Here is a 26,021-nt window from a genome sequence, read left to right as displayed (position 1 = left end):
GATCATCTCCTCTGCTTTGGCTATGGTATTCCTTGAGGCCAAGGGCAATACTGTTACACAGATGTCAGAGGCGCTGCACCTCCACAAAGCTGAGGGTGACATCCATGATGGGTTAAAAAAAACTCCTGTCTGAGCTGAACAAAGACAAACCCCATACACACTGAGCCTGGCCATCCGCCAGTTTGAAGGGGCCAGGGGCAATATTGCCGCACGGATGTTAGAGGCCCTGCCCCGCCACAAAGCTGAGGTGTTCAGAAAACTCCTGTCTGGGCCCCGTACACACTACCCCCTATGCATTGAACCTGGCAAAGCCTTTACAAAAGCTTTTCTTTGTGAAACTAGAAAGTACTACYGTGCCAGGTTAGAGTCTGTCAACTTTGAGTCCAATGCAGAGGCAGCTAGGGTTAATATTAACAACTGGGTGGATAAAAAGACAGAGGGAAAACTCCAGAACCGGTTGCAAAAGGGAGCTGTCAACAACCAAAACTTGTTGGTGAATGCCATTTATTGCAAGTGAGGAAAGGAGTTCAAGGAGAGATCCACCAGAGAAGCTCAGTTCAAGGTGAGAAGAAATTAGAGGAAGCCAGTGAAAATTATGTATCAGGAGAGCATGTTCTGCTTGACCTTAATCCCTGAGGTCAACTGCTAGATTCTGGAGCGATCTGAGCATGCTCCCGGAAGAGATAGAGGACAAACTGGGCTGGAGAAGCTGGAGAGGGAGCTCACGTATGATAACTTTGTTGCATGGACCAGGTGGGACATATGCACTTCCCCAGATTGAAAATGGAGAAGACCTGCGACCTAAAAGCCATTCTGGTCAGCATGGGCATGATGGACTCCTTTGAAGAGTTCATGAGCAATTTCTCAGGTATGTCACCCTACAACAACCTGGAGTTGTCTGAGGTGGTACACAAGGCCTTTGTAGAGGTGAATGAGGAAGGCACCGAAGGCTGCGGCTGTCACAAGGCGGTCTCCCTGATCAGTAATGTTAAAAGAGCATAATATACGTACCTTCAAAGCCGACCATCCCTTTCTGTTCTTCATCCGCCACAACAATACTCAAAACATCCTCTTCTGTGGCAGGTACTGCTCCCCTTAAAGTGATGCTACAGAGMTTTTGTATAAACGGGCCCCCAAGATTTTGCACAATTGTGTGCAACGTCATTCATTTCATATATGTTACGTCCTGCAAATAAAAGATATGTTACGAATTCCAATTCATACAATTGGACTTTGCAATACTTAAGGGTGATCGTCCTTGTAAACAACGTTGTCATTTGTAATAATTATGGTCATTTATGTAATCTCGGTTAACCCAGAAGTAAAATCTTGTGTAATTTGGTCAGCTGCATGATTAACTTCTGGCCAAAATGTGTTAGAAGTTGAGAGTTCCGGCAAAGACGAAGGCCTAGATTCAATCAGTTTAAGCGCTAACCGGCGATAGCCAACACCTGCATAGCTGATGTTTTGGCAGTGTAAGAGGTGGAACTGTGTTGGAGTTGTCAAATCGGTGAGGAGCTGCTCTTGTGATCATTGTCATAAAGCCATACCCGCCCCACTTGCGTTGGAAGTTCAGAACGTGAAAGTGTACGCTATATAGAAATAATGACGCTCAAATTGAAAATCATTAACTGTGATCATGAGGACTTCTATCAGCCTAATCGAGGTGTAGATACAAATTCACTCCAGTGTTCGGACTTGTAAACATGGCTGTATGGCATTTCTCTTAAAGCGACTCGGTGCAGCCAATGGCAATGTCTGCTTTAGGTATAATGCTGGGAGCCGCTTCTGGATTTGACAGCTCAAAAGCAGTCCCACCTCTGACCCTGTCAAAACATCAGCTATGCGGATTTCGGCTAAAGAGAATCTGATTATATCGGGCCCAAAGTCTCCACCCTCACAAAGCCAAAGCCCCCCCCCCCATGCGCAAAGCACTTGAATTGAAGCAGTTTAAGCACTGCCTTCGCCCAATCCTAAAACATACAAACAACAAAAAAGCTGAACTTCTGCTGCTTGTCATCTCAAGCATCCCATTCAGCTCCAACTGATTCTTTGGTCTACACGCAGAATCTGCCTACAAGAGATTATACTGCTATTTTATGTTTGCAGAATTGTTTAGTAATGTAATTATGTTGCATAATAATGTCTGTAATCTTAATTTGAACATTTGTGTGTTTAATTTGTGTCTGAAAAAAACGACATAAAAGGTTTGGCAACCTACAGAAACATGTATTATAAATCATAACAGTGACATCACTGATCCATGTCCTGCTTTTTCACGCAAATGTGCCAACAAGATCCGACCTGTGCAGGCTCAGATATTTTCATTTCACACGATCCTTTTCCGCCTAGTTCCAGCAACTATGATGGATCCGTAACCAGGCCAAGCTTGGTTTGGTTCGGCTCAGTAGTGTGGAAGCTCTCATTATGCCATGCGTAGATATTTGCTTGTTAGACCAGCAGTAACCACAAAAGTTCAACATCATCTGTTGGGAGAGTTAACATCTGCTCCTTCCTTGTTTAGGGTTCAAAAATTTGACTTCAGAACTTTTAATTTAAGAGGCAATCATTTCATCCAGACTTTTTACTTCTAGATTCATCTGGCCTGGCTCTTGCAAAACAAATACAAGCTAAACTAATTGCTGAGGATCCCCTACGGATGCATTAGGATTATAGTAGAGCATGACAGCGAAAAATCAAGCCGCTGCATCGAGCGGAAAGTCTCCATGAATCACGTTTTGTGTGGGGGGACAGGAAGCGGCGGTGGTAGTGGCGGATCAGTAATCATCGGGGAGGCAGTCCAAATGAATACTTCACCGGCAGCCGCCTCGTTCTCCATCATTAGGGCACATTACAGGGCCACAATATACATCATTAAACCGGGCACAAACAATTTATTAAAAGGCAATTAAGGAGACAAGAGAATGTCACTTCTCCCTGTAGTATTAATAGGCAGTAAAACGGCAGAGGGTTAAGGCTAATGCTGAACTTCCAGTCAACCTGACTAATGGCCTCTAGTTGTTCCAAAAACACAAGATTACCCTTTGCCTAGCTACCCAAACTCCTTGCTCTGGCCAAATGTTTTGCCACGCCCACGGGCATTAGTTTCTTCTCTGCAATGAGTCTGGATCTGAGTAACTCCATGACAATTTCTAGAACGGAAAAAACATTCTAACCGTTCTGATTGGTCCCAGAAACCGATGGACTGAGCAAGAGCCAGAACACACATGTGTAAAGCCTATGGGTAAAGCAGAGGTTTGAAAATGTGTCAATGGCTTTGTTACTCCGATTGGTTAGAGATGATCCGATCACTGATTACTTTGTTTGGTACAACACCCCTCAATTTGACATCACCACAAACTACTTCAATCACGGCAACCTCAGACTGAAGTTCATAGCAAACAAAAGAGCAACGGGAAAAAAATTCAGTTTGAGTCGTAAGGCAAGAAGACTCTACCCCTATACTTCAATATAGTTATTTCTGTTGAGTCACCGCTCATGATAAAGGCACCTCAGGGAAAAAAAGGGTTGTACATCAAACCTTTTTCATCTAAAGAAACTTGTCATTTTAGGGTTCGTTGTTGGGTGAAAAGGTTCTACCTGGATCCAAAAAGAATTATCCTACAGGGACAAGCCAGAGAACACTGTATGGCACCTTTCTATTAAAAGAGTGATCAAAACAAGGTGGGGTAATGTCAACACAATGTACACTATGAGCCATAAATACAAGGCAGTCGAACCTGGCATTTCAATGGATATACAGTTGGGGATAAATACAAGGTCTCAGTCATCAACCTTCAGTTTATTTAAAATTAACGCACCCAGTTTTGTCGTAGTAGAGGTGCAACCTTTTTCAATACTTTAGAGCGGTTATTTGCCAGTGAGTCTTGATGACACTTGATGACATTCACACTTAGTTAAGGGTACATTACTAAAAGTTCTAAAAATGGCACAAAGTTTGACCACACACACACATCCAAAACTAACTGGGAAAGGTCAATCACTGCAAAAATAGCAGGTCCACATAAATAAATGCCTTTAAATAAAAGTTGCATTACAATGTGGTGAAAATTGTGATGACTTTGGTCAACTAGTGACCGGACAAAGGAGAGGAACTAGATTTGTGTAGCAGGATGACATATTGTGTGTGTTTGTTGTACAAGTGTTAACATTAATATGTTTTTCAATAGTTTGCCTGTGCAGGTTACTTTAGTGATTTGAGTGTGACCAGACCACGTTCCCAAAGATAAAAGAAAATGTAATCCAACAAGCAGACATTCACATAACTGCCACTTAATAAAAAGGGAATTGAAAGATGGAGATAAGATTCTGTTTAAAATAAATATGGCTTTGCATATGTCAATCAAGATGACAGATCTGCATGGGTTTCTTCACTGGTCAAATAAAGCTATAGTGAGGGACCTGGGATTTGCTAGTAACTTTGGTAGGAGGGCAGGAAGCAAAGCATTACAAATCACTGACACACATGGACACCACATTCAGTCATGAAAATAAGGCACAAAAATACTTAACATACTAGCTAGCATGTGCTCAAAATGAAACTTCAAGTTTTGCATAAAGGTAGATTCAGCTATACATATGTCAGTAGCTGCATATCAGGCCGATATCCACAACAACAAAGATAGTGAAGCGAGAGGATAATCTACTCCGCAGTAGTTGCCCCTGAACTGTCACATTTGCAGGAGAGTGAAACGACCTCCCATGCACATGCGAAGATGCTCTGTATGGGAATGTGGGTGCTCACAAGTACAGCCTATTGTATAGCGTATATTCCTCAATATCTTTGTTTCACACTGCTGCTCGTATCGCTGAGTCTCAGTTTAAAGGAAATGCTTCGTAGCATTGGAGATGTGCAATAATATACTACAAGATCAATAAATAATTAAGGATAGTGATATAATTTTACAATCATACAATTTGCACAATATTCAACATCAAATACACCCCAAAAATGTTTTGTCTCAGTATCAGTGCCAAATGTCAATTTTTCTGAACTCCCATAATTTTCGTTGTCTCAGAACAAACTGTGGCAGTGGAAATCAAACAGGACAAATGTTTCGCTGAAAAATAATAATAAAACAAATTAAAACAATATGAACAAAATAAAAACCCTGAGATTTCAGATTCAGATGCAACATTGAGGTCACCCATTTTACAAAATGCGTCACAGGAGGGGCGGGACAGATGACAAGCAGCCACCAGATGTGTCAGTTACTAGGCTGACCAACGATGAAATCTAGCGGCTTTGGCAGCCGTGACCCTGATTTCAACCAGTTTTACTCTTAAGACTCTTTCTTGCATTCAGCGGCTTGACACGAGGAGACTGTGTTGAGGTGTGGGTGAGGTGTTCAGCTGATGCTCAGGGCACCACAACACAACACTCCTAACCGTTCAGTCCACATTACAATAGGCCTCAGTGCTCTCAGCCGTCAGGCCCATTCATTCTACCCACTGGAAATCCAGTACTACTCTACCCTGCTAGTCTAAATTAGCACCTCCCCCTGGTGTCCCTGTGTCAGGGTGGGGCTGAGTGAGGTCACTGGGTAAAGCTCTTCTTGATGGCCACGTTGGGGAAGAGTCCGCAGAGCTCTTGGACGATGCGGGCGTCCACCTGCGAGCAGAAGGACACGTCCAGGAGGAGGAGCTTAGGACACGCCTGCAGCAGCTTCCTCAGGGAAGAGGAGCTTACCATTCGGGTGCCTGTCAATCAACAACACAAACATACCACATGAGGGAGCAACATTTATGTGACCACTCAGAAATACATAGATTAATCAGATAGGCAATTACAGACAAATAATAGTGAATACTGTGTTTTAAATGCTCCAAGTAAAATACTATATCAAATATCGGGTGTGAACATAAAATGACTTTATATAAACTTGTGTGAGAGACCGAGAGAAAGAGAGATAGATTAAGAAAGAAAGGGGGAGGTAGTACCCACCCAGTATGTCGAGGTGCTGTAGTGCGGGGCAGTTGGCAGCCAGTTCCTCAATGTCCGAGTCGCACACGGTGCGGTTGGCGGTGAGGAAGAGCTTCCTCAGGCACGGCAGGTTGCGGGCCAGGTGCTGGAAGCAGCCCGAGCTGCTCTGCAGTGTGGAGCACCAGCCCAGGTCCAGCTCCTCCAGTAGTCTGCACCCTGCAGCCAGCTCGGCCAGGCCACGCTCTGTCAGGTTTCTGCAGCGCCACAAGTCCAGGGAGCGCAGTGAGCGGCAGCGGACAGCCAGCATGCTGGCCACCACGTCATAGTCGTCTATCTGCAGGGAGAACATAGGGGTGGTGACCTCAGAGCTGTTAGCTAACATAAAATGACTGAATCAATTGTCACGATTCTTGATTGTGGTTAGGAGTTAAGCTGATTCTAGAATGTCTATCTGGCGCAAGAAAAGGGTATGATAGTGAGTGCATTTGTGGGGGGCATCTTACCATCACACAGCTCCCCAGGTTGAGGTGTCTCAGCTCAATGCAGAACGTTAGGATGCTCAACATGGCTGTTTGCTGCAGCAACATAAACAAAGCAAGAGAGAGAGAAAATGTCACGAAGTTGAGTTAAGTTTCTATCAACTCACCCAAAATATGATGATTGCACCCCTTTTTGTACACACACAGTAAAATGAGACTGAGGAATGTGTGTCAAAGGTGTCACTTCAAAAATTACAATAACAGGTCTACCCATGTTATTCAATATCTCTCCAAGATGACTTGGTCTGGCAAACACACAACTCAACAGGATTAGGGTAGTATAACATTTCAAAACGTTAAAAAAACACATTTGCTTATCACCTATCCACCATTGCTCGACAGGGATAGAGGTGAGATTTCAATGTGGAACTGTCAACATGCCACCGAATGGCAATTGAGTGTGCGTGACGTGTACTTTAGCAAGCATCTCGAACGTGTACGCTTGTGTGTTTCGAGTGTGTGTGTTGTGGTCTCTTTTTATGCCTATAGACAGCCAGAGAACTATTTAATTATACCAGTGACAGCTTAATGACAGACATCAGGGCTGGATGACACATAGGACTGCAGACACACACACACACAGCCTGCTCAGACTGCCTGCAGTAAACAACCTGAAAGCCTACACCTCAACCACACTGCACTGGAAAAACTACGGTATGGTGTCGGCCTTAGGAAAAGGCTGAAACATGAGAACAACACTCAGAAATGCTCTGTAAGGTTTTGTAGCAAGCCTGGGCGAGAACAGTGACCCGAGCTCTGAGTTCATTACAAATGATGACAGCAGAGAATTAGTCCTACGTAAACCACAATGATGCCATCCACAGGTCATGCATCTAATAGGAAACCCAACTACCTCTTAACCCATACACCGCCAATATACCCATGTGCATTAGCCTAAAAATAAGGCATAACTTGTGTTAGAACATCATCTCAATATATGCTACTCAGCAAACACTTTTAACRAAAGTGACAATGCAGTGAGTGCATACATTTTTAGTATGTGATCTCTATGGGAAATGAATCCACAACCTTAGCGCCGGCATCATGCTTAAGTTATGGGTGCCCCAAGGTTCAATACWCGGCCCACTACTGTTTACAACCTATATAAATAACATCGGTAATGCTGTAAAATGCAGATGAAACAGTGTTCCATTGCGCCATCGGTTGGCCAAGCCTTTTCACACTTGAAGTCTGATTTTCACTGCGGAGGACACTATTGGATCTAAAGCTAGTACTAAATTCAAACAAAACACATGCTTTTTTTCTAGGTCCCATAACCCAGATTTAACGGAATTTGTAATTACTAGTATGAACAGTAGTCACAAATTGAGCGAGTTCCTTCCTACAAATATCTTGGTATCTGGCTTGATGACAAACTGTCATTTAAAAAACATGTCACTGAGCTGGTGAAGATGTTGAAGTTCAAGGTTGGTTTCTTTAACAGGAAAAAAACTTTTGTTAATAGGAAGGAAATTGTCCAGGCCACTTTTATGTCTATTTTGGATAATGGGGATATTATCTATATGCATGCAGCAGCATCTACACTTAAACCAATAGATGCTGTTTCCCATTGTGCCCTTAGGTTTATTACTGGTGATGGTTATAGAACTCACCATTGTGTTTTGTATCAAAAAGTGGGTTGAGCCTCTTTGTATGTAAGGAGAGGGCAGCATTTCTTTGTGTTTATCTACAAAGCACTCATACAGAAACGTCGTATGTATCTATCATTAATTCAATTTAGACATACAAATGACCAAACCCGGTCTCAGGCTTGGATAACACTGGACGCCCCTTCGGTCTCCACACAGTTGGGTAAAGCTGCTTTTTGTTTTTTTGCACCCTTGTTTTTTAAAATATTTTTTATTTATTTCACCACGTAGGCCAGTTGAGAGCAAGTTCTCATTTACAACTGCGACCTGGCCAAGATAAAGCAAAGCAGTGCGACAAAAAACGACAACACAGTTACACATAAACAAAACGTACAGTCAATAACACGTGGAACAACTTACAGAGCTCTCTGAAATGAGATGTTCTGGTCGCCCCTTGGTTAGTTCAGAGTAATGATCGGAGACCTCTATGTTGATAAATGGGTCTGTTTTTCTTAATATGGTTTGTAATTTTGTATATTGTATGTGTTTGATGCATTTATGCAGGGCTCATCTGTAAAAGAGACCCTAGTGTCAGAATGACTTTCCTGTGAAAAAATTCAAATAAAATGCTCTTGCCACATTCTTACCAATTGAGCCACACCGGACCGAAGGAGCAATAGCATCACTGTTCTTAACAGCGCGTCTAATGTGACAGATTCAAATCTCTGTTAGAAATGTAGAACGAGTGGGAATCTAATAGCGACAACTAGGATGGTTGCTAATATGACTAGGACCGTTCCTTTGGCTTCTGGACAATCAAAGAAAGTTGATATGAAAACCAATAGAACTGGAGAGAAATGCTGTTTAAATGGCATGAAGTCTTCATGAAAGAATTGCCTCCACATTTCTYTGGTTGGATTTTTGGTAGGCTACTTTGAAGCAGGGTAAGACTTTCCTCGTTACAGGGAAGTAAAACTTTCAGGTTTCAAACAATTGGCGCAACGGTCTAAGGCACTGCATCTCAGTGCTAGGGGCGTCACTACAGACCCTGGTTCGATTCCAGGCTGTATCACAACCGGCCGTGATTGGGAGTCACATAGGGTGGAGCACAATTGGCCTAGCATCGTCCGGGTTAGGGTTTGGCTGGGGTAGGCCGTCATTGTAAATAAGAATTTGTTCTTAACTAGTTAAATAAAAGGTTAAAAAAAATAAAAAAATAATACTGCCTCATGCTTACATTACAAAGTGGTGTCTACCGTTGACCTGCCTGCCTACCGTTGACTATAGCCAATGCACTCGAATGGCAAATGGGAGGCTCATTTTAATTACGAGTTGAGAAATACAAATTGGAACTCTTTTTAAATTGTGGCCATCAAAACAGTTAACAATTCTTAAATGCAATCGTGTGCTATTTGTTACGCAATGACTGGGCTTATAAAAGGTTGTTTCACTCCAGTAGGCTACCAGCTTTTTGAGGAGCTGCTCTCGAGCTGTCTGACAGTTGATAGGCTATTCCGCTCCTCAGACTAGGCTCTGTATGACGTGCGCGTGTGATAAGTAAGATACATGATTATGGCTAACGAAAATACACACTTGCCAATTTAATTCCAGTAAATTATGCAAATTAACCTATAGACTGATAYGCATGACCGGTCAAATGCATTTTTGGTGGCTAACCGATTAGCATCCCTATTTAGCATACAGTGCCTTCAGAAAGTATTCACACCCCATTGCTTTTTTCACATTTTGTTGTGTTACAGCCTGAATTTAAAATGTATTGAATTGAGATTTTTTGTCACTGGTCTACACATAATACGCCATAATGTCAAAGTGGAATGTTTTTCAAAATGTTTACAAATTATAATTAAAAATGAAAAGCTGCAAGGTCTGGAGACAATAAGTATTCAACCCCTTTGTTTATGGCAAGACAAAATAAGTTCAGGAGTAAACATTTGCTTAACAAATCACAAATTGCATGGACTCACTCAGTGTGCAACAGTGTTTAACCCTTTGCTGTAGATTACTGAGAATTTTAAAGATAAAGCTCATTCTCACACATTTCAAACAAACAGACATAGCTCAAAAACAAAGAACAAAATGACAATTACAAGTTAWCTTAAAGAATAGGTTGTGCTCTTTAAAACTATGCCACCACATTCATGTCAATAGGAATAACACTCATTGTCTTCCATTGTGTAAAGACACTATCAAAAAAGGATTAACACTCAARACAACAAAAAACCCTAGTTTTAAAATTGCAGTACATTTGACTAAATTACTCACTTAAAAATGTACCAAGCACAACCCATACTTAAATATTATTATACATATGAATAAATCAAATTATCCAAAATGTGATCAGAGGACAATATTCAGAAACTTTTTCAAAACACACACACAAAGTAATCCATTTGATTGACAATGATTCTTACTTCTGTAACAATGTTGAAATGCAAACAACTATTCAGAGACTACTGTATTTCAAAATGTAGGTAACCTCGCTCAATAAGATTTAGTTCAGACCCGGGCTGACACAAAATGTAGAAATAGTAGCCTCCTTTGACAATTCAGTGAATGCAACAAGTATTAGATGGAGACGGAAAAAAGAGAATATACAAAACACAACAACTGTTCAGAGACAAAAGACTTGTAGGACAAATTCATATTTCACACTGTCACTTTAGTGTTTGCATTTAGCCTACAACATGGAACTTCTAGAAGCATGGCCCCATCCTGCTAAGTGGCATAGACCACGTAGGAGGTTTCTACATATCTCCCATTTTTGCACTGCGTCCTCTCTTGTGCCCTTCAAACTTCACCTGCTTTCAAATGAGTTGCAACTCGGTCGACACGCCCTGGTGCCACATTCGTCTCCCCTCTTCCTGCCACTGTAGCAATATCAAAGTGAATGCACAAGCAGCATTTCGAATGCCTTCAGGGACCAGCGCCTGTGTTTTCTGGGAAGGGGCCTTTACAGGATCCCCCATAAAATGTACGCTTAGGATGGCAATGTTGAGCATCCCCCAAAACACATACTTCCACCATTTTCTACCTGTGCGTCCAACATTGTAATAGCTCCTCAGTTGGTCAAGATGGTCAACCCCGCCAATGTTCTTGTTGTAATCCTTTACAAGCTCTGGAACAGATAGAAGTTCCTACTACTTTTAAAAACAACTCCAAAACCCATGTCACTGTCACTTTAGGCCCAGGCTGTGTGGTACAAGGGTGAATGGTGGGACTTAAGGCAGACACGCCATGGAAGTGTAGGCTCCCCTCTCGGGTGTGCTCTCTCTCCCTCCACTCTTTGCTCCCTCCTCTTCACATCTCTATCCCTCCAATTATCTCTAACTCCTATTCCTCCCTGCCTTTTACTGCTGAGCCCTGACTCTCGACATCACTTCCTTCACTTTTACTGACCTTGAAGAACAGTAACAGAGGGAGAGGAGAAGAGCAACATATAGGATACAATTGTAGTCAGGCACATAATCTCTCTCCCATCTTGCTCTTCCTTCCTCTATACACATACTCTCTTCCTAATAAGGGGTTTCCATAATAAATTGTGTGATAAAGTTAGCTACACGCCTCCCATTCCACACATGCACGCACACACACTCTCTCTCTCCTCCAATCAACTCTTGCTTTCTTGCCTGACAGACTAACTAATTAACTAGCTGGCTATAGCAAGCAGTTTCCATATAATTACATTGGTAGAAACAAGACAAAACAAGCAACTAGTTAGTTGACGATATACAGCTAAACACTGCAACTATTTCCAAGAGACAGAGAGCAATCATTCGAGCTTGACCACTGGCACGGATGTGCTCGCCTGTACCAACCAAATTATGATTTACTAATCTGTGAGCTATTCCCCAAGTATCACAGCATCAAACATTGAAGACACCAATACCTCACAAAGAAGGGCACTTATTGGTAGATGGGTAAAAAAAGCAGACAGTGAATATCCCTTTGACCATGGTGAAGTTACTCATTACACTTTGGAATGTGTATCAATACACCCAGTCACTACAAAGATACAGGCGTCCTTCCTAACTCAGTTGCCGGAAAGGAAGGAAACCACGAGGCCAATGGTGACTTTAAAACAGTTAACATTAGAGTTGAATGGCTGTGATAGGAGAAAACTGAGGATGGATCAACAACATTGTAGTTATGCCACAATACTAACCTAATTGACAGAGTGAAAAGAAGGAAGCCTGTACAGAATAAATCTATTCCAAAACAAGCTTCCTGTTTGAAACAAGGCACTAATATAATACTGCAAAAAATGTGGCAAACCAATTAACTTTTTGTTCTGAATACAAAGTGTTGTGTTTGGGGCAAATCCAATACAACACATTACTGAGTACCACTCTCCATATTTTCAAACATAGTGGTGGTATGCTTGTAATCATTAAGGACTGGGGAGTCTTTCAGGATAAAAAAACAAAACGGAACGGAGCTAAGCACAGGCAAAATCAGTGAAGACAGTGAATGTTCCTGAGTGGCCGAGTTACAGTTTTGACTTAAATCTACTTGAAAATATAAGGCAAGACCTGAAAATGGTTGTCTAGCAATGATCAACAACCAATTTGACACAGCTTAAAGAATATTGTAAGGAACAATGGGCAAATGTTGCACAATACAGGTGTGGAAAGCGCTTAAATATTTACCCAGTAAGACTCTGGTGTAATCATACAGCTGTAATCATTGCCAAAGGTGCTTCTACAAAGTATTGACTCAGGGGTGTGAATACTTATGTAAATTAGATATTTCTGTATTTAATTGTCAATACATTTGCAAAAAGTTTTCACAGTCATTATGGGGCATTGTGTGTAGATGGGTGTTTTTTTATTTTTTATTTAATCAATTTTGAATTCAGGCTATAACACAACAAAATCTGGAATAAGTCAAGGGTTACTTTCAGAAGGCACTGTACCTCTATCTTTGTGCGGTAGAGCACTAGCCGGCGCAGTTGGGTGAGCTTGGAGATGTGTGTAAAGGCCTGGGGGTGGAGGCGGTCGCACGAGGACAGGTTGAGCTCCTGCAGCCCGGGACACGTCTGGGAGATGACCTCCAGACACGGTTCACTCAGGAAGTGACAACACGACAGCTCCAGACACACCAGGCTCCCGCCACATGCCTTCATGAAGCTGAGGGGGAGGAGGGGGAGGAAGTCAGACCTGTGTTGTGGCGTGGCAACACAATATTAACAGGGAAGTTCCGGATTTGACAACTTTATGTTACTTTCAGTCTCAAGTTTTATTAGTTGCATGTACGGGATACACATGGTATACACCGTCCAACTAAAAAATGCTTACTTGCAGGTTCCTTCTCGACAATGCAACACCAATAAATAATAAAAGGTAAGAATATGAACATAAAGTAAATGGCTCAGTAGAATAAAGATTTTAGCACAAGTAAAATACAGAAAGGTACAATTTATAGTCCAATATTTACACAGATGGTTCCTCACCCTGAAATCAACGGAAGTGATGGGCACACACATGCCACACTGAAGACAGAGACCAATGAACCACAAATGTCCAGATCCTCTAGCCCCCCCACCCCCATAACTCACCTGCTGAAGCCAGTGAGGGTGAGGGCTCCGCGGTTGCCGGTCCAGGAGAGGTTGAGTCTCTGGAGCAGGGTGCAGCGGCCCTGCAGGTGGCCCAGGGAGGTGTCACTGAGGCGAGCCCAGTATGGCTGCAAGCTCAGCTGGATGTACTGGAGGGGGTCACAGCAGTGCTGGTGGAGTAGCTTACAGGTCTGGGTCAGGCGACACAGGTCGGGCAGGGTCAGGTGGCTGACTATCAGCTGGATCAACTGCAGGGGGAAGAGGGAGGGAGGGAGAATTACAGAAAGAGAATAAGAGAGAAGGGAGGATGGTGGGAGAGGGGGTAGAGGGAGAGAGAAAGATAAATAATGGAGGAAGAGAGAGAGATAAGGAAAGCAAGAAAGAAAGCAAGAGAAATGTAAACAGAAGGGATGATGTCAGGGAGAGCAGATTAATATAAAAAAGTGTATGTGGCACACACACAAAGCAATATTCTTGTGGCAGTGAATCTGCTTGTTTGTCTAATATGGATGTGTGCTTCTCTCAGTAAGATAGAGGTAGAGAGAGAATAGATGTGTGTATGTGTGCAGTGAATAAACAATACACTGTGTGTTCAACAGGGTATCAGCAAGCAGATAATAGCTATATTGTATTTCACACACACACACACAGGTTGTGAGGAGTATGGCAGCGGTTTGGGGAGTAGTACTTAAAACCAAGAGAATAGCCAGTGTTTTTAAGCTTGTCTTAGAAAATATGACATGTCTTTATGACATGAAAATTACTAAGCATAATATCAAATATCTCCATGGGTCCAAGCCAGTATGTTTAGGTCTATGGGAYATATCTTTTGTCCAATTAAGTCCTCGCAAAGTGCAAAAACTGCCCAAGATATCCTAAGCATAAACATTTTCAGTAGATAGGACTACACTCAAAGCTGCAATATGTCACTTTTTGGGCGACCCGACCGAATTCACATTTAAAAATCTATATCACGTTATAGATCTGTCATTCTCATTAAAAGCACGTCTAAGAAGCATTATATCTGTTCTATGTGTGCTATTTCTATGCTTCCATTAAGTTTCACTTCTGCATATTTTACTTTCAGTTTTGTACACCAGTTTCAAACAGCTGAATATACAATATTTTTGGTTATGGAAAATATTTTTCATAGCGGTTTAGATGGTACAATGATTCTCTAAACTATACTTGCTTGTTTTAGCCACATAAACTGAAATCAGGCGAACTATTCACATTTTTGCCACCAGGAAATGGCGGAGCGATTTCTGCATAGTCCATCTTTAAAACCAAAGCGAGAATTGTTTGGAAAACAGCATTTTGCAATTGTCCTGCAACTATTGCTGTTTCGTGGACAGAAAATGCATCCAGCAGCCATATACGAGTGTTGTAGTATATGTGAGTGTCTAATAGCGTATTCTCTCTACCTCGTAGGGCAGTTTATCGAAGTATCCATTCCCCAGGTTAATGTGCTTGCCATCCCCGGCCTGTCTGGAGGAGGCTCCCGGGTCAGACAGCTCCTCATCACTGTCACTCAGGTCACAGATGTCGATCCTGGGCATCTTATAAAGGGAGAGGATGGGCCTCTCTTTCTGGCCGCGCAGGACGACGGCGTCCAGCTCCGTGTAGTACTTTAGCAGGGAGCTGTTGACCTCCACGCGGATCAAGTTGGTGGGGAAGCTCAGCTGTTTGATGCCGGGGGAGAACTGCCTGGCCTGGGGGGTCAGCATCTTGGTGGGCTCCTCAGCCCACAACACCTCCCACCTGGGGACAGACAGAGGTACACCTCTCAGGAGGTACACACGCACTCACCACTCTTTAAATCTGAGACATTCACTTAGTGCAGTTTTCCCATACACATACTAAGCCTAGTCCTGAACGAATAAAACGTGCTCAATGGAGAATCTAAGTGAAAGTGCTTCTTATTCCGAGACTAGGCTTAATCTGTGTCCGGGAAACCAGCCCATAGAGTACAAACCCGAATTCCGTTGTGGTCCTCTGTAGCTCAGTTATTAGAGCATGGCGGTTGCAACGCCAGGCATGGGTTAGAGTCCCAGGACTACCCATATGTAAAAATAACATWAAAAATGTGCACCCATTACTTTAAAAAAGGTCCAATGCAGCCGTTTTAATCTCAATATCAAATCATTTCTGGGTAACAATTAAGTACCTTACTGTGATTACTTTTGACCATTTTAATTGATAGCAAACAAAATAGCTTCTTAGCAAAGAGCAGTTTCTCAAGCAATCATTTTTCTAGGACTGTCAGAGTGGTCTGAGTGGGGAGGGGGAAACTGAAAACTAGCTGTTATTGGCAGAGAGGTTTGGAACTCTATCTTATTGGTCTATTAACTAATTCATAGAAAAAGTATATTCCACAATTGAGAGCATCTTGACTGGCTGCATCATTGACTGGCTGCATCATTGCTTGGTTTGACCCCTGCACCTCCCTCGATTGCATGGCACTACAGAGGGTAGTGCCATGCGACCCAAGCCATAGACTGTTCTCTCTGCTTCCACACGGAAACTGGTACCGGAGCAACAAGTATGACACCAACAGGCTCCTGAACAGCTTCTATCACCAAGCCATAAGACTGCTAAACAGATAACAAAATGGCTACATGGACTATCTGCATTGAACACACGCTAGTCTGTTACATATCCTGATGCCTAAAACTCMAATTAAACGGTGTCTCAAATAGTCGCCTGTCTCTTTTAATAGTCGGGTATCGGCACACATTTCAGCACATAAACGCCTGTTTCAAATAAAAGCTGGGTCAAAATGAATTGTTTGAGGTTACCATGGACACAGCTCTGATATTCTTACGGTCATGTGCATTAAAACCATTCTTTAAAAATGCTGTCATCGTTGCTAGCCATGGCGCCACCAAAAAGAAAACACGGCTTGTGATTACCCGGTACCGCTCTCCATGGTGCTGAATGGCGAAATTGGGGTGTATGATAGGCAGCTTAGTCTTTGCAAGTCTGACCTGCGATAGATTTGTTATTATAATGGTCACAATAAACAATATGGTAGTCTTTTCAAAATTGTATTGAGCAAACGCTGTGTGCATTAAGGAAATAGACGACTGACTCAAATAGAAGCCTGTCTCATTATAATACGCACCGGTTGTGTTGAGAAATTGAAGTAAACGAACACCCTGGCTATTAACTTGAGTTTTACGTTTTTTATTTTTTTTTACCCTTATTTTACCAGGTAAGTTGACTGAGAACACATTCTCATTTACAGCAACGACCTGGGGAATAGTTACAAGGGAGAGGAGGACGGATGAACGAGCCAATTGTAAGCTGGGGATGATTAGACGACCGTGATGGTATGTGGGCCAGATTGGGAATTTAGCCAGGACACCGGGGTGAACACCTCTACTCTTACGATAATTGTCATGGGATCTTTAGTGACCATAGAGTGTCAGGACACCCYTTTAACACCCCATTCGAAAGACCCCAATCACTGCCCTGGGGCATTGGGATCTTTTTTTTTTTAGACCAGAGGAAAGGGTGCCTCCTACTGGCCCTCCAACACCACTTCCAGCAGCATCTGGTCTCCCATCCAGGGACCTACCTGGACCAACCCTGCTTAGCTTCAGAAGCAAGCCAGCAGTGGGATGCAGGGTGGTATATAGGGAAGGTGTGAAAGTGGCTATGGATGAAAAGCAGAGATTTTACAATAGAAGATTTGTCAAACTACATTTCTACAACCCGAGTCCCACACCACCACTGGTCCTTACCTGACGTCTGTGGGAGGGTTCTGAGAGAAGGGGTTGAGGGAGCAGGCCATGATCTGGACAATGGCCCCCGGGTGGTAGGTCTCCAGCACCTCCACAGCTGTGGGGTAGACGGGCTCCTCAAAGGCCAGCTCGATGTAGTCCTGGCTATGGAAGGCCTTGGGCGTGCGGCGGAAGGGCAGAGGCGCGCTGGCACACTGCTCCCACCACGTCCCGTAGGCCCTGAACACGGCCGTCTGGGTGAAGTCCCCAGAGCTGGGGTAGACGTTGGGCATGCCGGCCAGGTTCCACATGGTGTACGACATGCTGTTCTCACTGCCGTAGTGGGAGCTGAAGTCCAGCACCTCTATAGGATAGGATAAGGTTAGTCCATCTGATCCCAATCCACCAGACAAAAGCACACAAACACACATTTTGGGAGGAGCACAGTGTCAGCTCCAGTGCAGCACACCTGGAGCTATTTTAAGGGGTTGGACTAAGTGCCTTGCTCAAGGGCACAATAGCAGGTGAATGATCATACCTTTGGCATACTGTTCCACCTCCACGCTGATGGGCAGGGTGGCCCGCTGGCCTGACTCCACAGCCCGCCTGCTGGTCAGCGCCTCACCCCGAGTTCCGCTCCTGGACCGGCGCCGCAGACAGATATAGTAAAACATGCTCAGAAGGGTTAGCATAGGGAACAGTGGGTCAGGGGAGCAGTGGGCTGGGTGTGGCTTGTGGGAAGAGGCCCCAGAAGCCCGCCTGGCTCGGGAGGTCGTGCTCAACACAGCGCAGGCTACAGGCCCAGCCACATACAGGACCTGTGGGTTCGGGAAAGAAACAAAAAGACACACAAGGCAAGAGTTAGAAAAGCAAGACAGAAAAAGATTCCCCATTGATCTTCAAGAGTGCTAGTAGTAAAATCTTGGGCATATCCTTTCTTTTCTTCACAAATAAGCAAATGTATCTGTCTAAGGGATGGATCGAAGTCAACTTTATAGCTTGCTATTACAATAATAGATTTTATTAAAAACAATATATTTCTTGCTCATGATGTTATTGAGTTCTTGACCTCACAATAAGCCAGATTCAAGTAACTTACACTGTGGTTCTGAAACTTGAAGCATTGCGGCACAATCAATAATTGCATAATTCATTTCAATCTTCATTTGAACAAGAGGGCTGTGTGTTGGAGCCTATTTCTTCCTATTTAAGAAATAAAAGGTAGGCCTACCTGTTTGACAGACAGCATTAGGCTATAGGCTGATATGTCCATAGATTTGGTCGGTCAATTACTCCACCCACCGTGCACTTTTTAAATAGCCTACCTCCAAGTCAGTGAAGGGCTGTTCAGTTAAATCCAAGACTCAAATTGAGGGGGTATGAGAGGGTGCCATAAGCCTGCCTTTTATTAAAGAAAATGGCAAAAAGCAGAGGCCTACCCCTTGTCATCTTAAAACGGATCCAATTGTATAAAGTGATCAACAGTGCCTTCGGAAAGTACTTTTCCCACGTTGTTAGGTTACAGCCTAACATGCTGACCAGACCAGACACGTAGCATGCGCGATCGTTGCAAAATAAATGTTGAAATATATGTTATTCAATTATTGCACCCACACTGCTCGCGCGCACCAACGAGCGTCTGCGTTACCAAGGTCTAAAATAGAAGTCATTCCTATTTCTGACGCAGATCGCGCTGAAAGTCCTGCCTCTCCCATCTCCTCATTGGTTTATAGAAGCAAGTACCCACGTGCCATCTCCTCATTGGTTATACCCACGTGGGTGATTTAAAGACGAACTGTTTTGCCGGTTGTCGTGGTAATACTATGAAAGTTTAGATGCGATCACCATATAAGTTCAACGATGAAAAAGCCTGGAAGGAGGAGAGATGACTAGAAACGATTCGGTTGGCCGTTTTAGGTGTGGATTAATTTGTTGGAGTAGAGGACCTTGTGCATTTCAGGTAAAATAACTACTCAATGTTTATATCCCAGGACAAATTAGCTAGCAACAGCAAGCTAACTAGCTAAATTGCCATACATGTTTAATGCTTTTCGACCTGTCCCCAAATTGATGTCATTGGTTTAGAGTTTGTTTTGATATTTGAACCTTCGTGTCGTGATCACGTTTGGTGTAGGGGGACAAAATAAATTTGCGCACGCGCGCAGCCGGTTTGGGTTCCGTGTTATTCTAAAATTGATTGGGGAAAAAACAATGACAAAGTAAAAAACAGGTTTTTACAAATTTTTGTTGATTAATAAAAAATAAAAAATAAACTGAAATATAACATTTACATAAATATTCAGACCCTTTACTCAGTACTTTGTTGAAGCACCTTTGGCAGCGATTACAGCCCAGAGTCTTCTTGGGTTTGACGCTACAAGCTTGGCACACCTGTATTTGGGGTTTCTCCCATTTCTTTTCTGCAGATCCTCTCAAGCTCTGTCAGGTTGGATGGGGATGCACAGCTATTTTCAGGGCTTCCAGAGATGTTCGATCGGGTTCAAGTCCGGGCTCTGGCTGGGCCACTCAAAGACATTCAGAGACTTGTCCCGAAGCCACTCCCGCATTGTCTTGGCTGTGTGCTTAGGGTCATTGTCCTGTTGGAAGGTAAACCTTCGCCCTAGTCTGAGGTCCCAAGCGCTCTGGAACAGGTTTTCATCAAGGAGCTCTCTGTACTTTGCTCCGCTCATCTTTGCCTCAATCCTGACTAGTCTCCCAGTCCCTGCCGCTGAAAAACATCCCCACAGCATGATAATGCCACCACCATGCTTCACAGTAGGGATGGTTCCAGGTTTCCTCCAGACATGATGCTTGGCATTCAGGCCAGAGTTCAATCTTGGTTTCATCAGACCAGACGATCTTGTTTCTCATGGTCAGCGTGTTTAGGTGCCTTTTGGTAAACTCAAAGCGGGCTGTCATGTGCCTTTTACTGAGGAGGGGCTTCCGTCTGGTCACAGGCCTGATCGGTGGAGTGCTGCAGAGATGGTTGTCCTTTTGGAAGGTTCTCCCATCTCCACAGAGGAACTCTGGAGTTCTGTCAGAGTGACCATCGGGTTCTTGGTCACCTCCCTGACCAAGGCCCTTCTCCCCCGATTGCTCAGTTTGGCTGGGCAGCCAGCTCTAGGAAGAGTCTTGGTGGTTCCAAACTTCTTTCATTTAAGAATGATGGAGGACACTGTGTTCTTGGGGACATTCAATGCTGCAGACATATTTTGGTACCCTTCCCCAGATCTGTGCCTCGACATAATCCTGTCTCTGGGCTCTACGGACAATTCCTTCGACCTCATGGCTTGGTTTTTGCTCTGACATGCACTGTCAACTGTGGGACCTTATATAGGTAGGTGTGTGCCCTTCCAAATCATGTCCAATCAATTGAATTTACCACAGGTGGACACCAATGAAGTTGTAGAAACATCTCAAGGAAGATCAATGGAAACATGATGCACCTGAGCTCAAAGGGTCTGATTAATACTGTAAATAAGGTATACATTTTGTGTTTTTATTACACTTCTAAAAACCTGTTTTTGCGTAGACATTATGGGGTATTGTGTGTAGATTGCTGAGGATTTTAAAATTGTATCCATTTAAGAATAAGTGCTGTAATGTAACAAAATGTGGAAAAAGTGAAGGGGTATGAATAGTTTCCCGAGGGCACTGTATAACAGCGCTTTGGTCCGCAATGTTTTATGCTAGAAACAAGCTGTAAAATACAGAGGAAAGACGTGACTCAGATGCATATGGGAATATCATTGATTAGTTGACATTCAGAGGCTGAGCTACAATCTTCTACAGCCGAAGAAACAAAAACTAGACTTTACTTGGGAAGTAATCTAATTGTCACTATCAATTGATTAAGCTACTCACTTTTTGTACAATAAAATGTTTTAAACCCAGACAGCTTTTAGGGAAACACTTGTAACCTTCTCTCATTGGGTTAAGCCACGGAAGAAGAGTAGCCAGCAGTTAAAACGTACATTTTTATGCGTGGGTAGGCATACTGTCTGCGTAGGCCTAACTTTTGAAAGTACCAAGCTCAGATTCCTAATGACGTCTCAAATTGAATTATTAACAGGGACAGTTTCTTTGCAAACAAGACACACTGATTTGGCATGCAATTCCACGTCATTCTACGTAATTTTAATACCACACAAATTACAGAAACTGTCCCTGTTAATAATTAAATCTGAGGCGTCATTAGGAATCTGAGCTTGGTACTTTCAAAAGTTAGGCCTACCCAGACAGAGTATGCTTACCCACGCAGACAAATGTAAGCCAGCAAATACGATGGTAGATTCATCCAATGTTTTTACTATAAATGAGATCTTTCCACCCCTACTCTTCTCCACGGTGAACCCACAATCTTCTGGCCCGCAGCCCTGAGCACTATCAAAATTTCTGCATTGCCATGTAACGCTAACAGGACAAAAAGTCAAAGAAGTGAGGGCAAATGGTAGACATATTCTCTGCTATCCATATTGTTTTAATTATTATTTTGGGTATAGGGGAGGGTCACTTGTTTTCCCAAGCATTCAGGGAGGGTTTAGGTCAAATATATTTTGCTTGAGGGAGGGCCATCCATTTTCATTTCAGAGGTCAGACATTCACCATGTAACCCTTATAACATTTACTCCCTAAACTGACATTGTATCTTTTAGTCTACAAAAGTTTGAGTATTATTCTCTACCTTAGCAGTATGTATGTTTTTTGGTTTGCTGTCTGTTTCTTCACACCAAACAGATGTTTGCTACAGTACTGCTCTGCCACACAGTGGAGAGAATGGGCCAACTCTCCTTGATAACTAGTCCTGCTGATACCACTTTGGTTGGAGGTAAGTAGCAAATGGCTCAAGGAGAGGGATATACTACAAAGCAAGATCAATGAGTTAGCCAGCTAACTTGTCTATATATTCTGAAAAAAACTTAGTTTTTTAACATTTTTATTTTAAAGATGAGCTTGAAATAGGCATGGTCTGATTGACCCAACAACCAAAAACATATTTCTTAGTTTAYCTTTTCTAATGAACCAGCTAGCTGGCTTACTTATTGATTCTGTGGTCCTGTGTAGCCAGTTGGTAGAGCATGGTGCGTGCAACACCAGGACTGTGGGTTCCACGGGGACCAGTATGAAAACATTTTTWTTTTTTTTTCTGAAAATGTATGCACTCACTACTATAAATCACTCTGGATAAGAGTGTCTGCTAAATGACTAAAATGCTAAATGTAGTCTACCCCTCAGTTTTTGGTCAGAAGGCACACAAAACACTCCACAATGACATCACACCACTCATGTTATTATCGAAGTTTACACTGTGGTTTCAGTGTTACACAAAAACGCCTAGCCTAGGCTTACTGTTACATGTCTAAAATGAGGAAGAACTGCTGTCGTACTTCCTGCCTAACCATTCGGTTTTCCATTAACACAATCTTCCTCTTTGGTTAGGCCTAGGCAATATCAATATCATATAGCAATCATAAATTATAGCCTGCTCCACCACATGAATTTAGTCTCAAACCAACAGATTGGAAAGCAAGTTTCCTTGCAAAGATACTGGCAAAAAGATTAAAACATTTCAGCACCAGATAACACCTTCAAAGTCAAATTATTGTATTATTGATAAATAATACTTAATGTTGAGCTGAAACATCAAAGCTTTAGATGTGTCAAATGATCTTTCCTCTACGTGAGCCTACCCCCACCCTAGACAATATTTGTAGATAGAATCCCTTTAGTTTCCACAAATTCTTGACATAGCTAACTAAGCTAACCCTACCCCAAACATCTGTCAACTAGCGACAGAACATGCCATTGCAGCAATGACAGATTTAGCTTGTTACGTCGTCGTTGTTGTTGTTGTTGTAACGTTAATTAGTTCTTGTGATGTACTATAGCTAGCTAATGATAAACCATGGAACACACATTAACGTTAATCACCCAGGAATGTGGCTAGGTTAGCTGTGATTATCTTGACATATGGTGGACCAAAAATAAACCAGTAAAAATAAATATAATTTCAGCTCAAATTGATGCAAATGCTCACTTAATCTAATATTTAGAAGACATGATAATATGACGTTTGTAACTGAAGAACATGTAAGTGGATATTGTAGCCAGGTAGCTAACGTTAGCGTTGGCTAGCATGATTTGTCCAGCTAGCAAACGACCAACTACTGTGGAAGACTCAATAATAAGAACAAATATAACAAGGTTTACATATGTACTTACGTTAACAGTAGATCAAATTAAGCATTCATATAGCAAGACTGTCTTTGTTCCATATCTGAGATTATTTTAGCAGAAATTTCCTTAAAACGGCAGACTTTTGTTCTCGCTTCTGTTTACATCGAGTATTAATGCCTATGAAACAGAGCATTGTGGGAATTATAGTCTTTTGTACTGGAAATATATTTATTCTGGTTTTGTGTGTGTGATTATATCAGGAATTGAAAAAAAGTGTGAATAAAACATTTGTCTGTCAGAATTGACTGAGAATGTAGTGGTGTGACATTTATCCTCTCCTGCCCACAACCTGCCTCTGACCTCTCAAGGCAGAGGGACTGCATTGTTGTCTGTCCGTCACACACACACACACACACACACACCACACACACACACACACACACACACACCACACACAGATATATATATATGAATATATATATATGTATATATTCATATATATATATATATGAATATATACATATATATATATGTGTATATATATATGAGAGAGAGAGAGAGAGAGAGAGAGAGAGAGAGAGAGAGAGAGAGAGAGAGAGAGAGAGAGAGAGAGAGAGAGAGAGAAGAGAGAGAGAGAGAGAGAGAGAGAGAGAGAGAGAGAGAGAGAGAGAGAGAGAGAGAGAGAGAGATTAATGGATGCTTATGGTCATGTCTTGGCTGGCATTTGCATAGATGAATGACTTGTCCATTCACTTTGTCTCTCTGGTGCATTGAGGTCCTATTGTCACCACAAAAGAGCAGTGGATCCCTACGGAACCCTCAGCAGCCAATCACAAGCCAAGCTCTCATTAGCAGGCGTCCTTTGTGGGTGAGGAGAGCCGATTAATTACCTTTGACTAACAGAGCTGCATTTCTCTCTTTCTCTCAATTTTAACCTTTTGTTTTTTTTGTAAAAAACACATTTTCATGAACATCAAAAACTTTTTTTTTATCTTTGAAGCTTTGATTTCAATTCAATGACCAAATAGCCAAATATATTTGGCATCATAAATTAATTGACACGATTAACATATTTTTCTTGTCAGACAAAAATTAGAAAGGAGAACAATTCAATGCGTTCAATTGTATTATATGTTAAAAAATTTAATAATTTCCTTTGATTATTTCTTATCCCTAGGATAGGCTTTGAGACTGCTGTGGTCATTGGACACTGGCTGAGGTACATTACCAAGACACTGGAACAGAGTAGAGTATCAGAGGAGAAGCTGGTGTCCATCCAGCTGCAGAGTTAACGAGAGAGCAGGGGGATGATTTGGAGCCAGCAGGCACCGGGGCTGCCAGTTCTGTGATTGACAGTCCAGGCCGCTCTCAGTTCCTCTAGGCATCACCGCCGCCTAGCCTGTCTACTGTCAGGCCTTTGTTCCGGCCCACTGTGCACACATGCATATACACATGGGTGACCACACACAAATGCAAATGACCACACACACATAGACACACACACAAAAAAAGTTACTTTCTGTCCCTGTGCTTTGCCCCAGCTGTCAGAAGCTTAGTTAAATAATGAATCTGCCCCTCTCTTGCCTCTGTGGAGAGGCTAAAGAGGGAGTCAGACTAACCTAATGTAAAATACTGGCTTGGTTAACGAGTACCACTTCCTTCCGATTCGGCCCATACCTGGCGCAAACTCGGGACCTCTGCCTTGCTAGCACATGTGATCACCCTCCTGAAGCGTCTTACCGGTCAGTGCCACACTTCAAGCTGGCTATTCGCTGGCGCAAGTGGGGACACTTCAAGCTGAGGAGTAAGTTTCACACATCCACATGCGCTACATTCACCCCTCAAACTTACTCAACAGCGACCCCAGCGTTGAGCCGAGCGCAGCTGGAGATTTGGGTCACGGCACCACTGTAGAGGACGTCACGCTGCTTGCTTAGTGAGTACTACCTCACGATTCGGCCCAACATTCGGCCCCACATTCTGGGTCTGATGAAACAAAAATAGAACTGTTTGGCCAATATGACCATCGTTATGTTTGGAGGAAAAAGGGGGATGCTTGCAAGCCGAAGAACACCATCCCACCATCCCGCTTTGCTGCGGGAGGGACTGGTGCACTTCCCAATATAGATGGATGGAAAATGAGGATGGAACATTTGGAAATATGAAGCAACATCTCAAGATATCAGTCAGGAAGTTAAAGCTTGGTCGCAAATGGTCTTCCAAATGGACAATGACCCAAGCATACTCCAAGTTGTGTAAAAATGGTTTAAGGACAACAAAGTCAAGGTATTGGAGTGGCCATCACAAAGCCCTGACCTCAATCCTATAGAAAATGTGTGGGCAGAACTGAAAAAGCTGTGCGAGCAAGAGACCTACAAACCTGACTCAGTTACACCAGCTCTGCCAGCTGTCGGGAGGATGGGCCAAAATTCACCCAACTTATTGTGGGAAACTTGTGGAAGGCTACCCGAAACG

General features: G+C 42.8%; 1 protein-coding gene and 1 pseudogene across 1 annotated transcript; one reads left to right on the top strand and one right to left on the bottom strand.

The window, feature by feature from the left end:
* The first annotated feature begins 214 nt into the window (after window positions 1-214).
* LOC111964701 (leukocyte elastase inhibitor pseudogene) lies at window positions 215-1,099 on the top strand (annotated as a pseudogene).
* A 2,682-nt stretch (window positions 1,100-3,781) lies between these two features.
* Window positions 3,782-23,740, bottom strand: LOC111965301 (F-box/LRR-repeat protein 4). Its single transcript, XM_023989389.2, has 9 exons — window positions 23,592-23,740; window positions 17,908-18,187; window positions 17,391-17,733; window positions 15,069-15,405; window positions 13,648-13,892; window positions 13,006-13,219; window positions 6,448-6,519; window positions 5,966-6,278; window positions 3,782-5,721 (listed from the first exon to the last, which is right to left on the bottom strand). The coding sequence occupies exons 2-9, from the start codon at window positions 18,059-18,061 to the stop codon at window positions 5,558-5,560; spliced, it is 1,842 nt and encodes a 613-aa protein (XP_023845157.1). The 5' UTR covers window positions 18,062-18,187; window positions 23,592-23,740; the 3' UTR covers window positions 3,782-5,557.
* Between the last annotated feature and the right edge of the window lie 2,281 nt (window positions 23,741-26,021).

Source organism: Salvelinus sp. IW2-2015, linkage group LG6.1 (genome assembly GCF_002910315.2).
Source record: "Salvelinus sp. IW2-2015 linkage group LG6.1, ASM291031v2, whole genome shotgun sequence".
Lineage (NCBI taxonomy): Eukaryota > Metazoa > Chordata > Actinopteri > Salmoniformes > Salmonidae > Salvelinus > Salvelinus sp. IW2-2015.
Note: the sequence above shows the minus strand (reverse complement) of the source record. Positions and strands in the feature narration are given on the sequence as shown.

Bases quoted from the DNA above. Each gene is read 5' to 3' on its own strand.
- LOC111965301 (XM_023989389.2), bottom strand. From the start codon at position 18,061: ATGCTAACCCTTCTGAGCATGTTTTACTATATCTGTCTGCGGCGCCGG. The intron at 13,220-13,647 runs GTGAGTTATGGG...CCTCCCCCTCAG, and splicing joins ACCCTCACTGGCTTCAGCAG to CTTCATGAAGGCATGTGGCG. The intron at 6,520-13,005 runs GTACAGTGCCTT...ATGTTGCTGCAG, and splicing joins TCTACCGCACAAAGATAGAG to CAAACAGCCATGTTGAGCAT.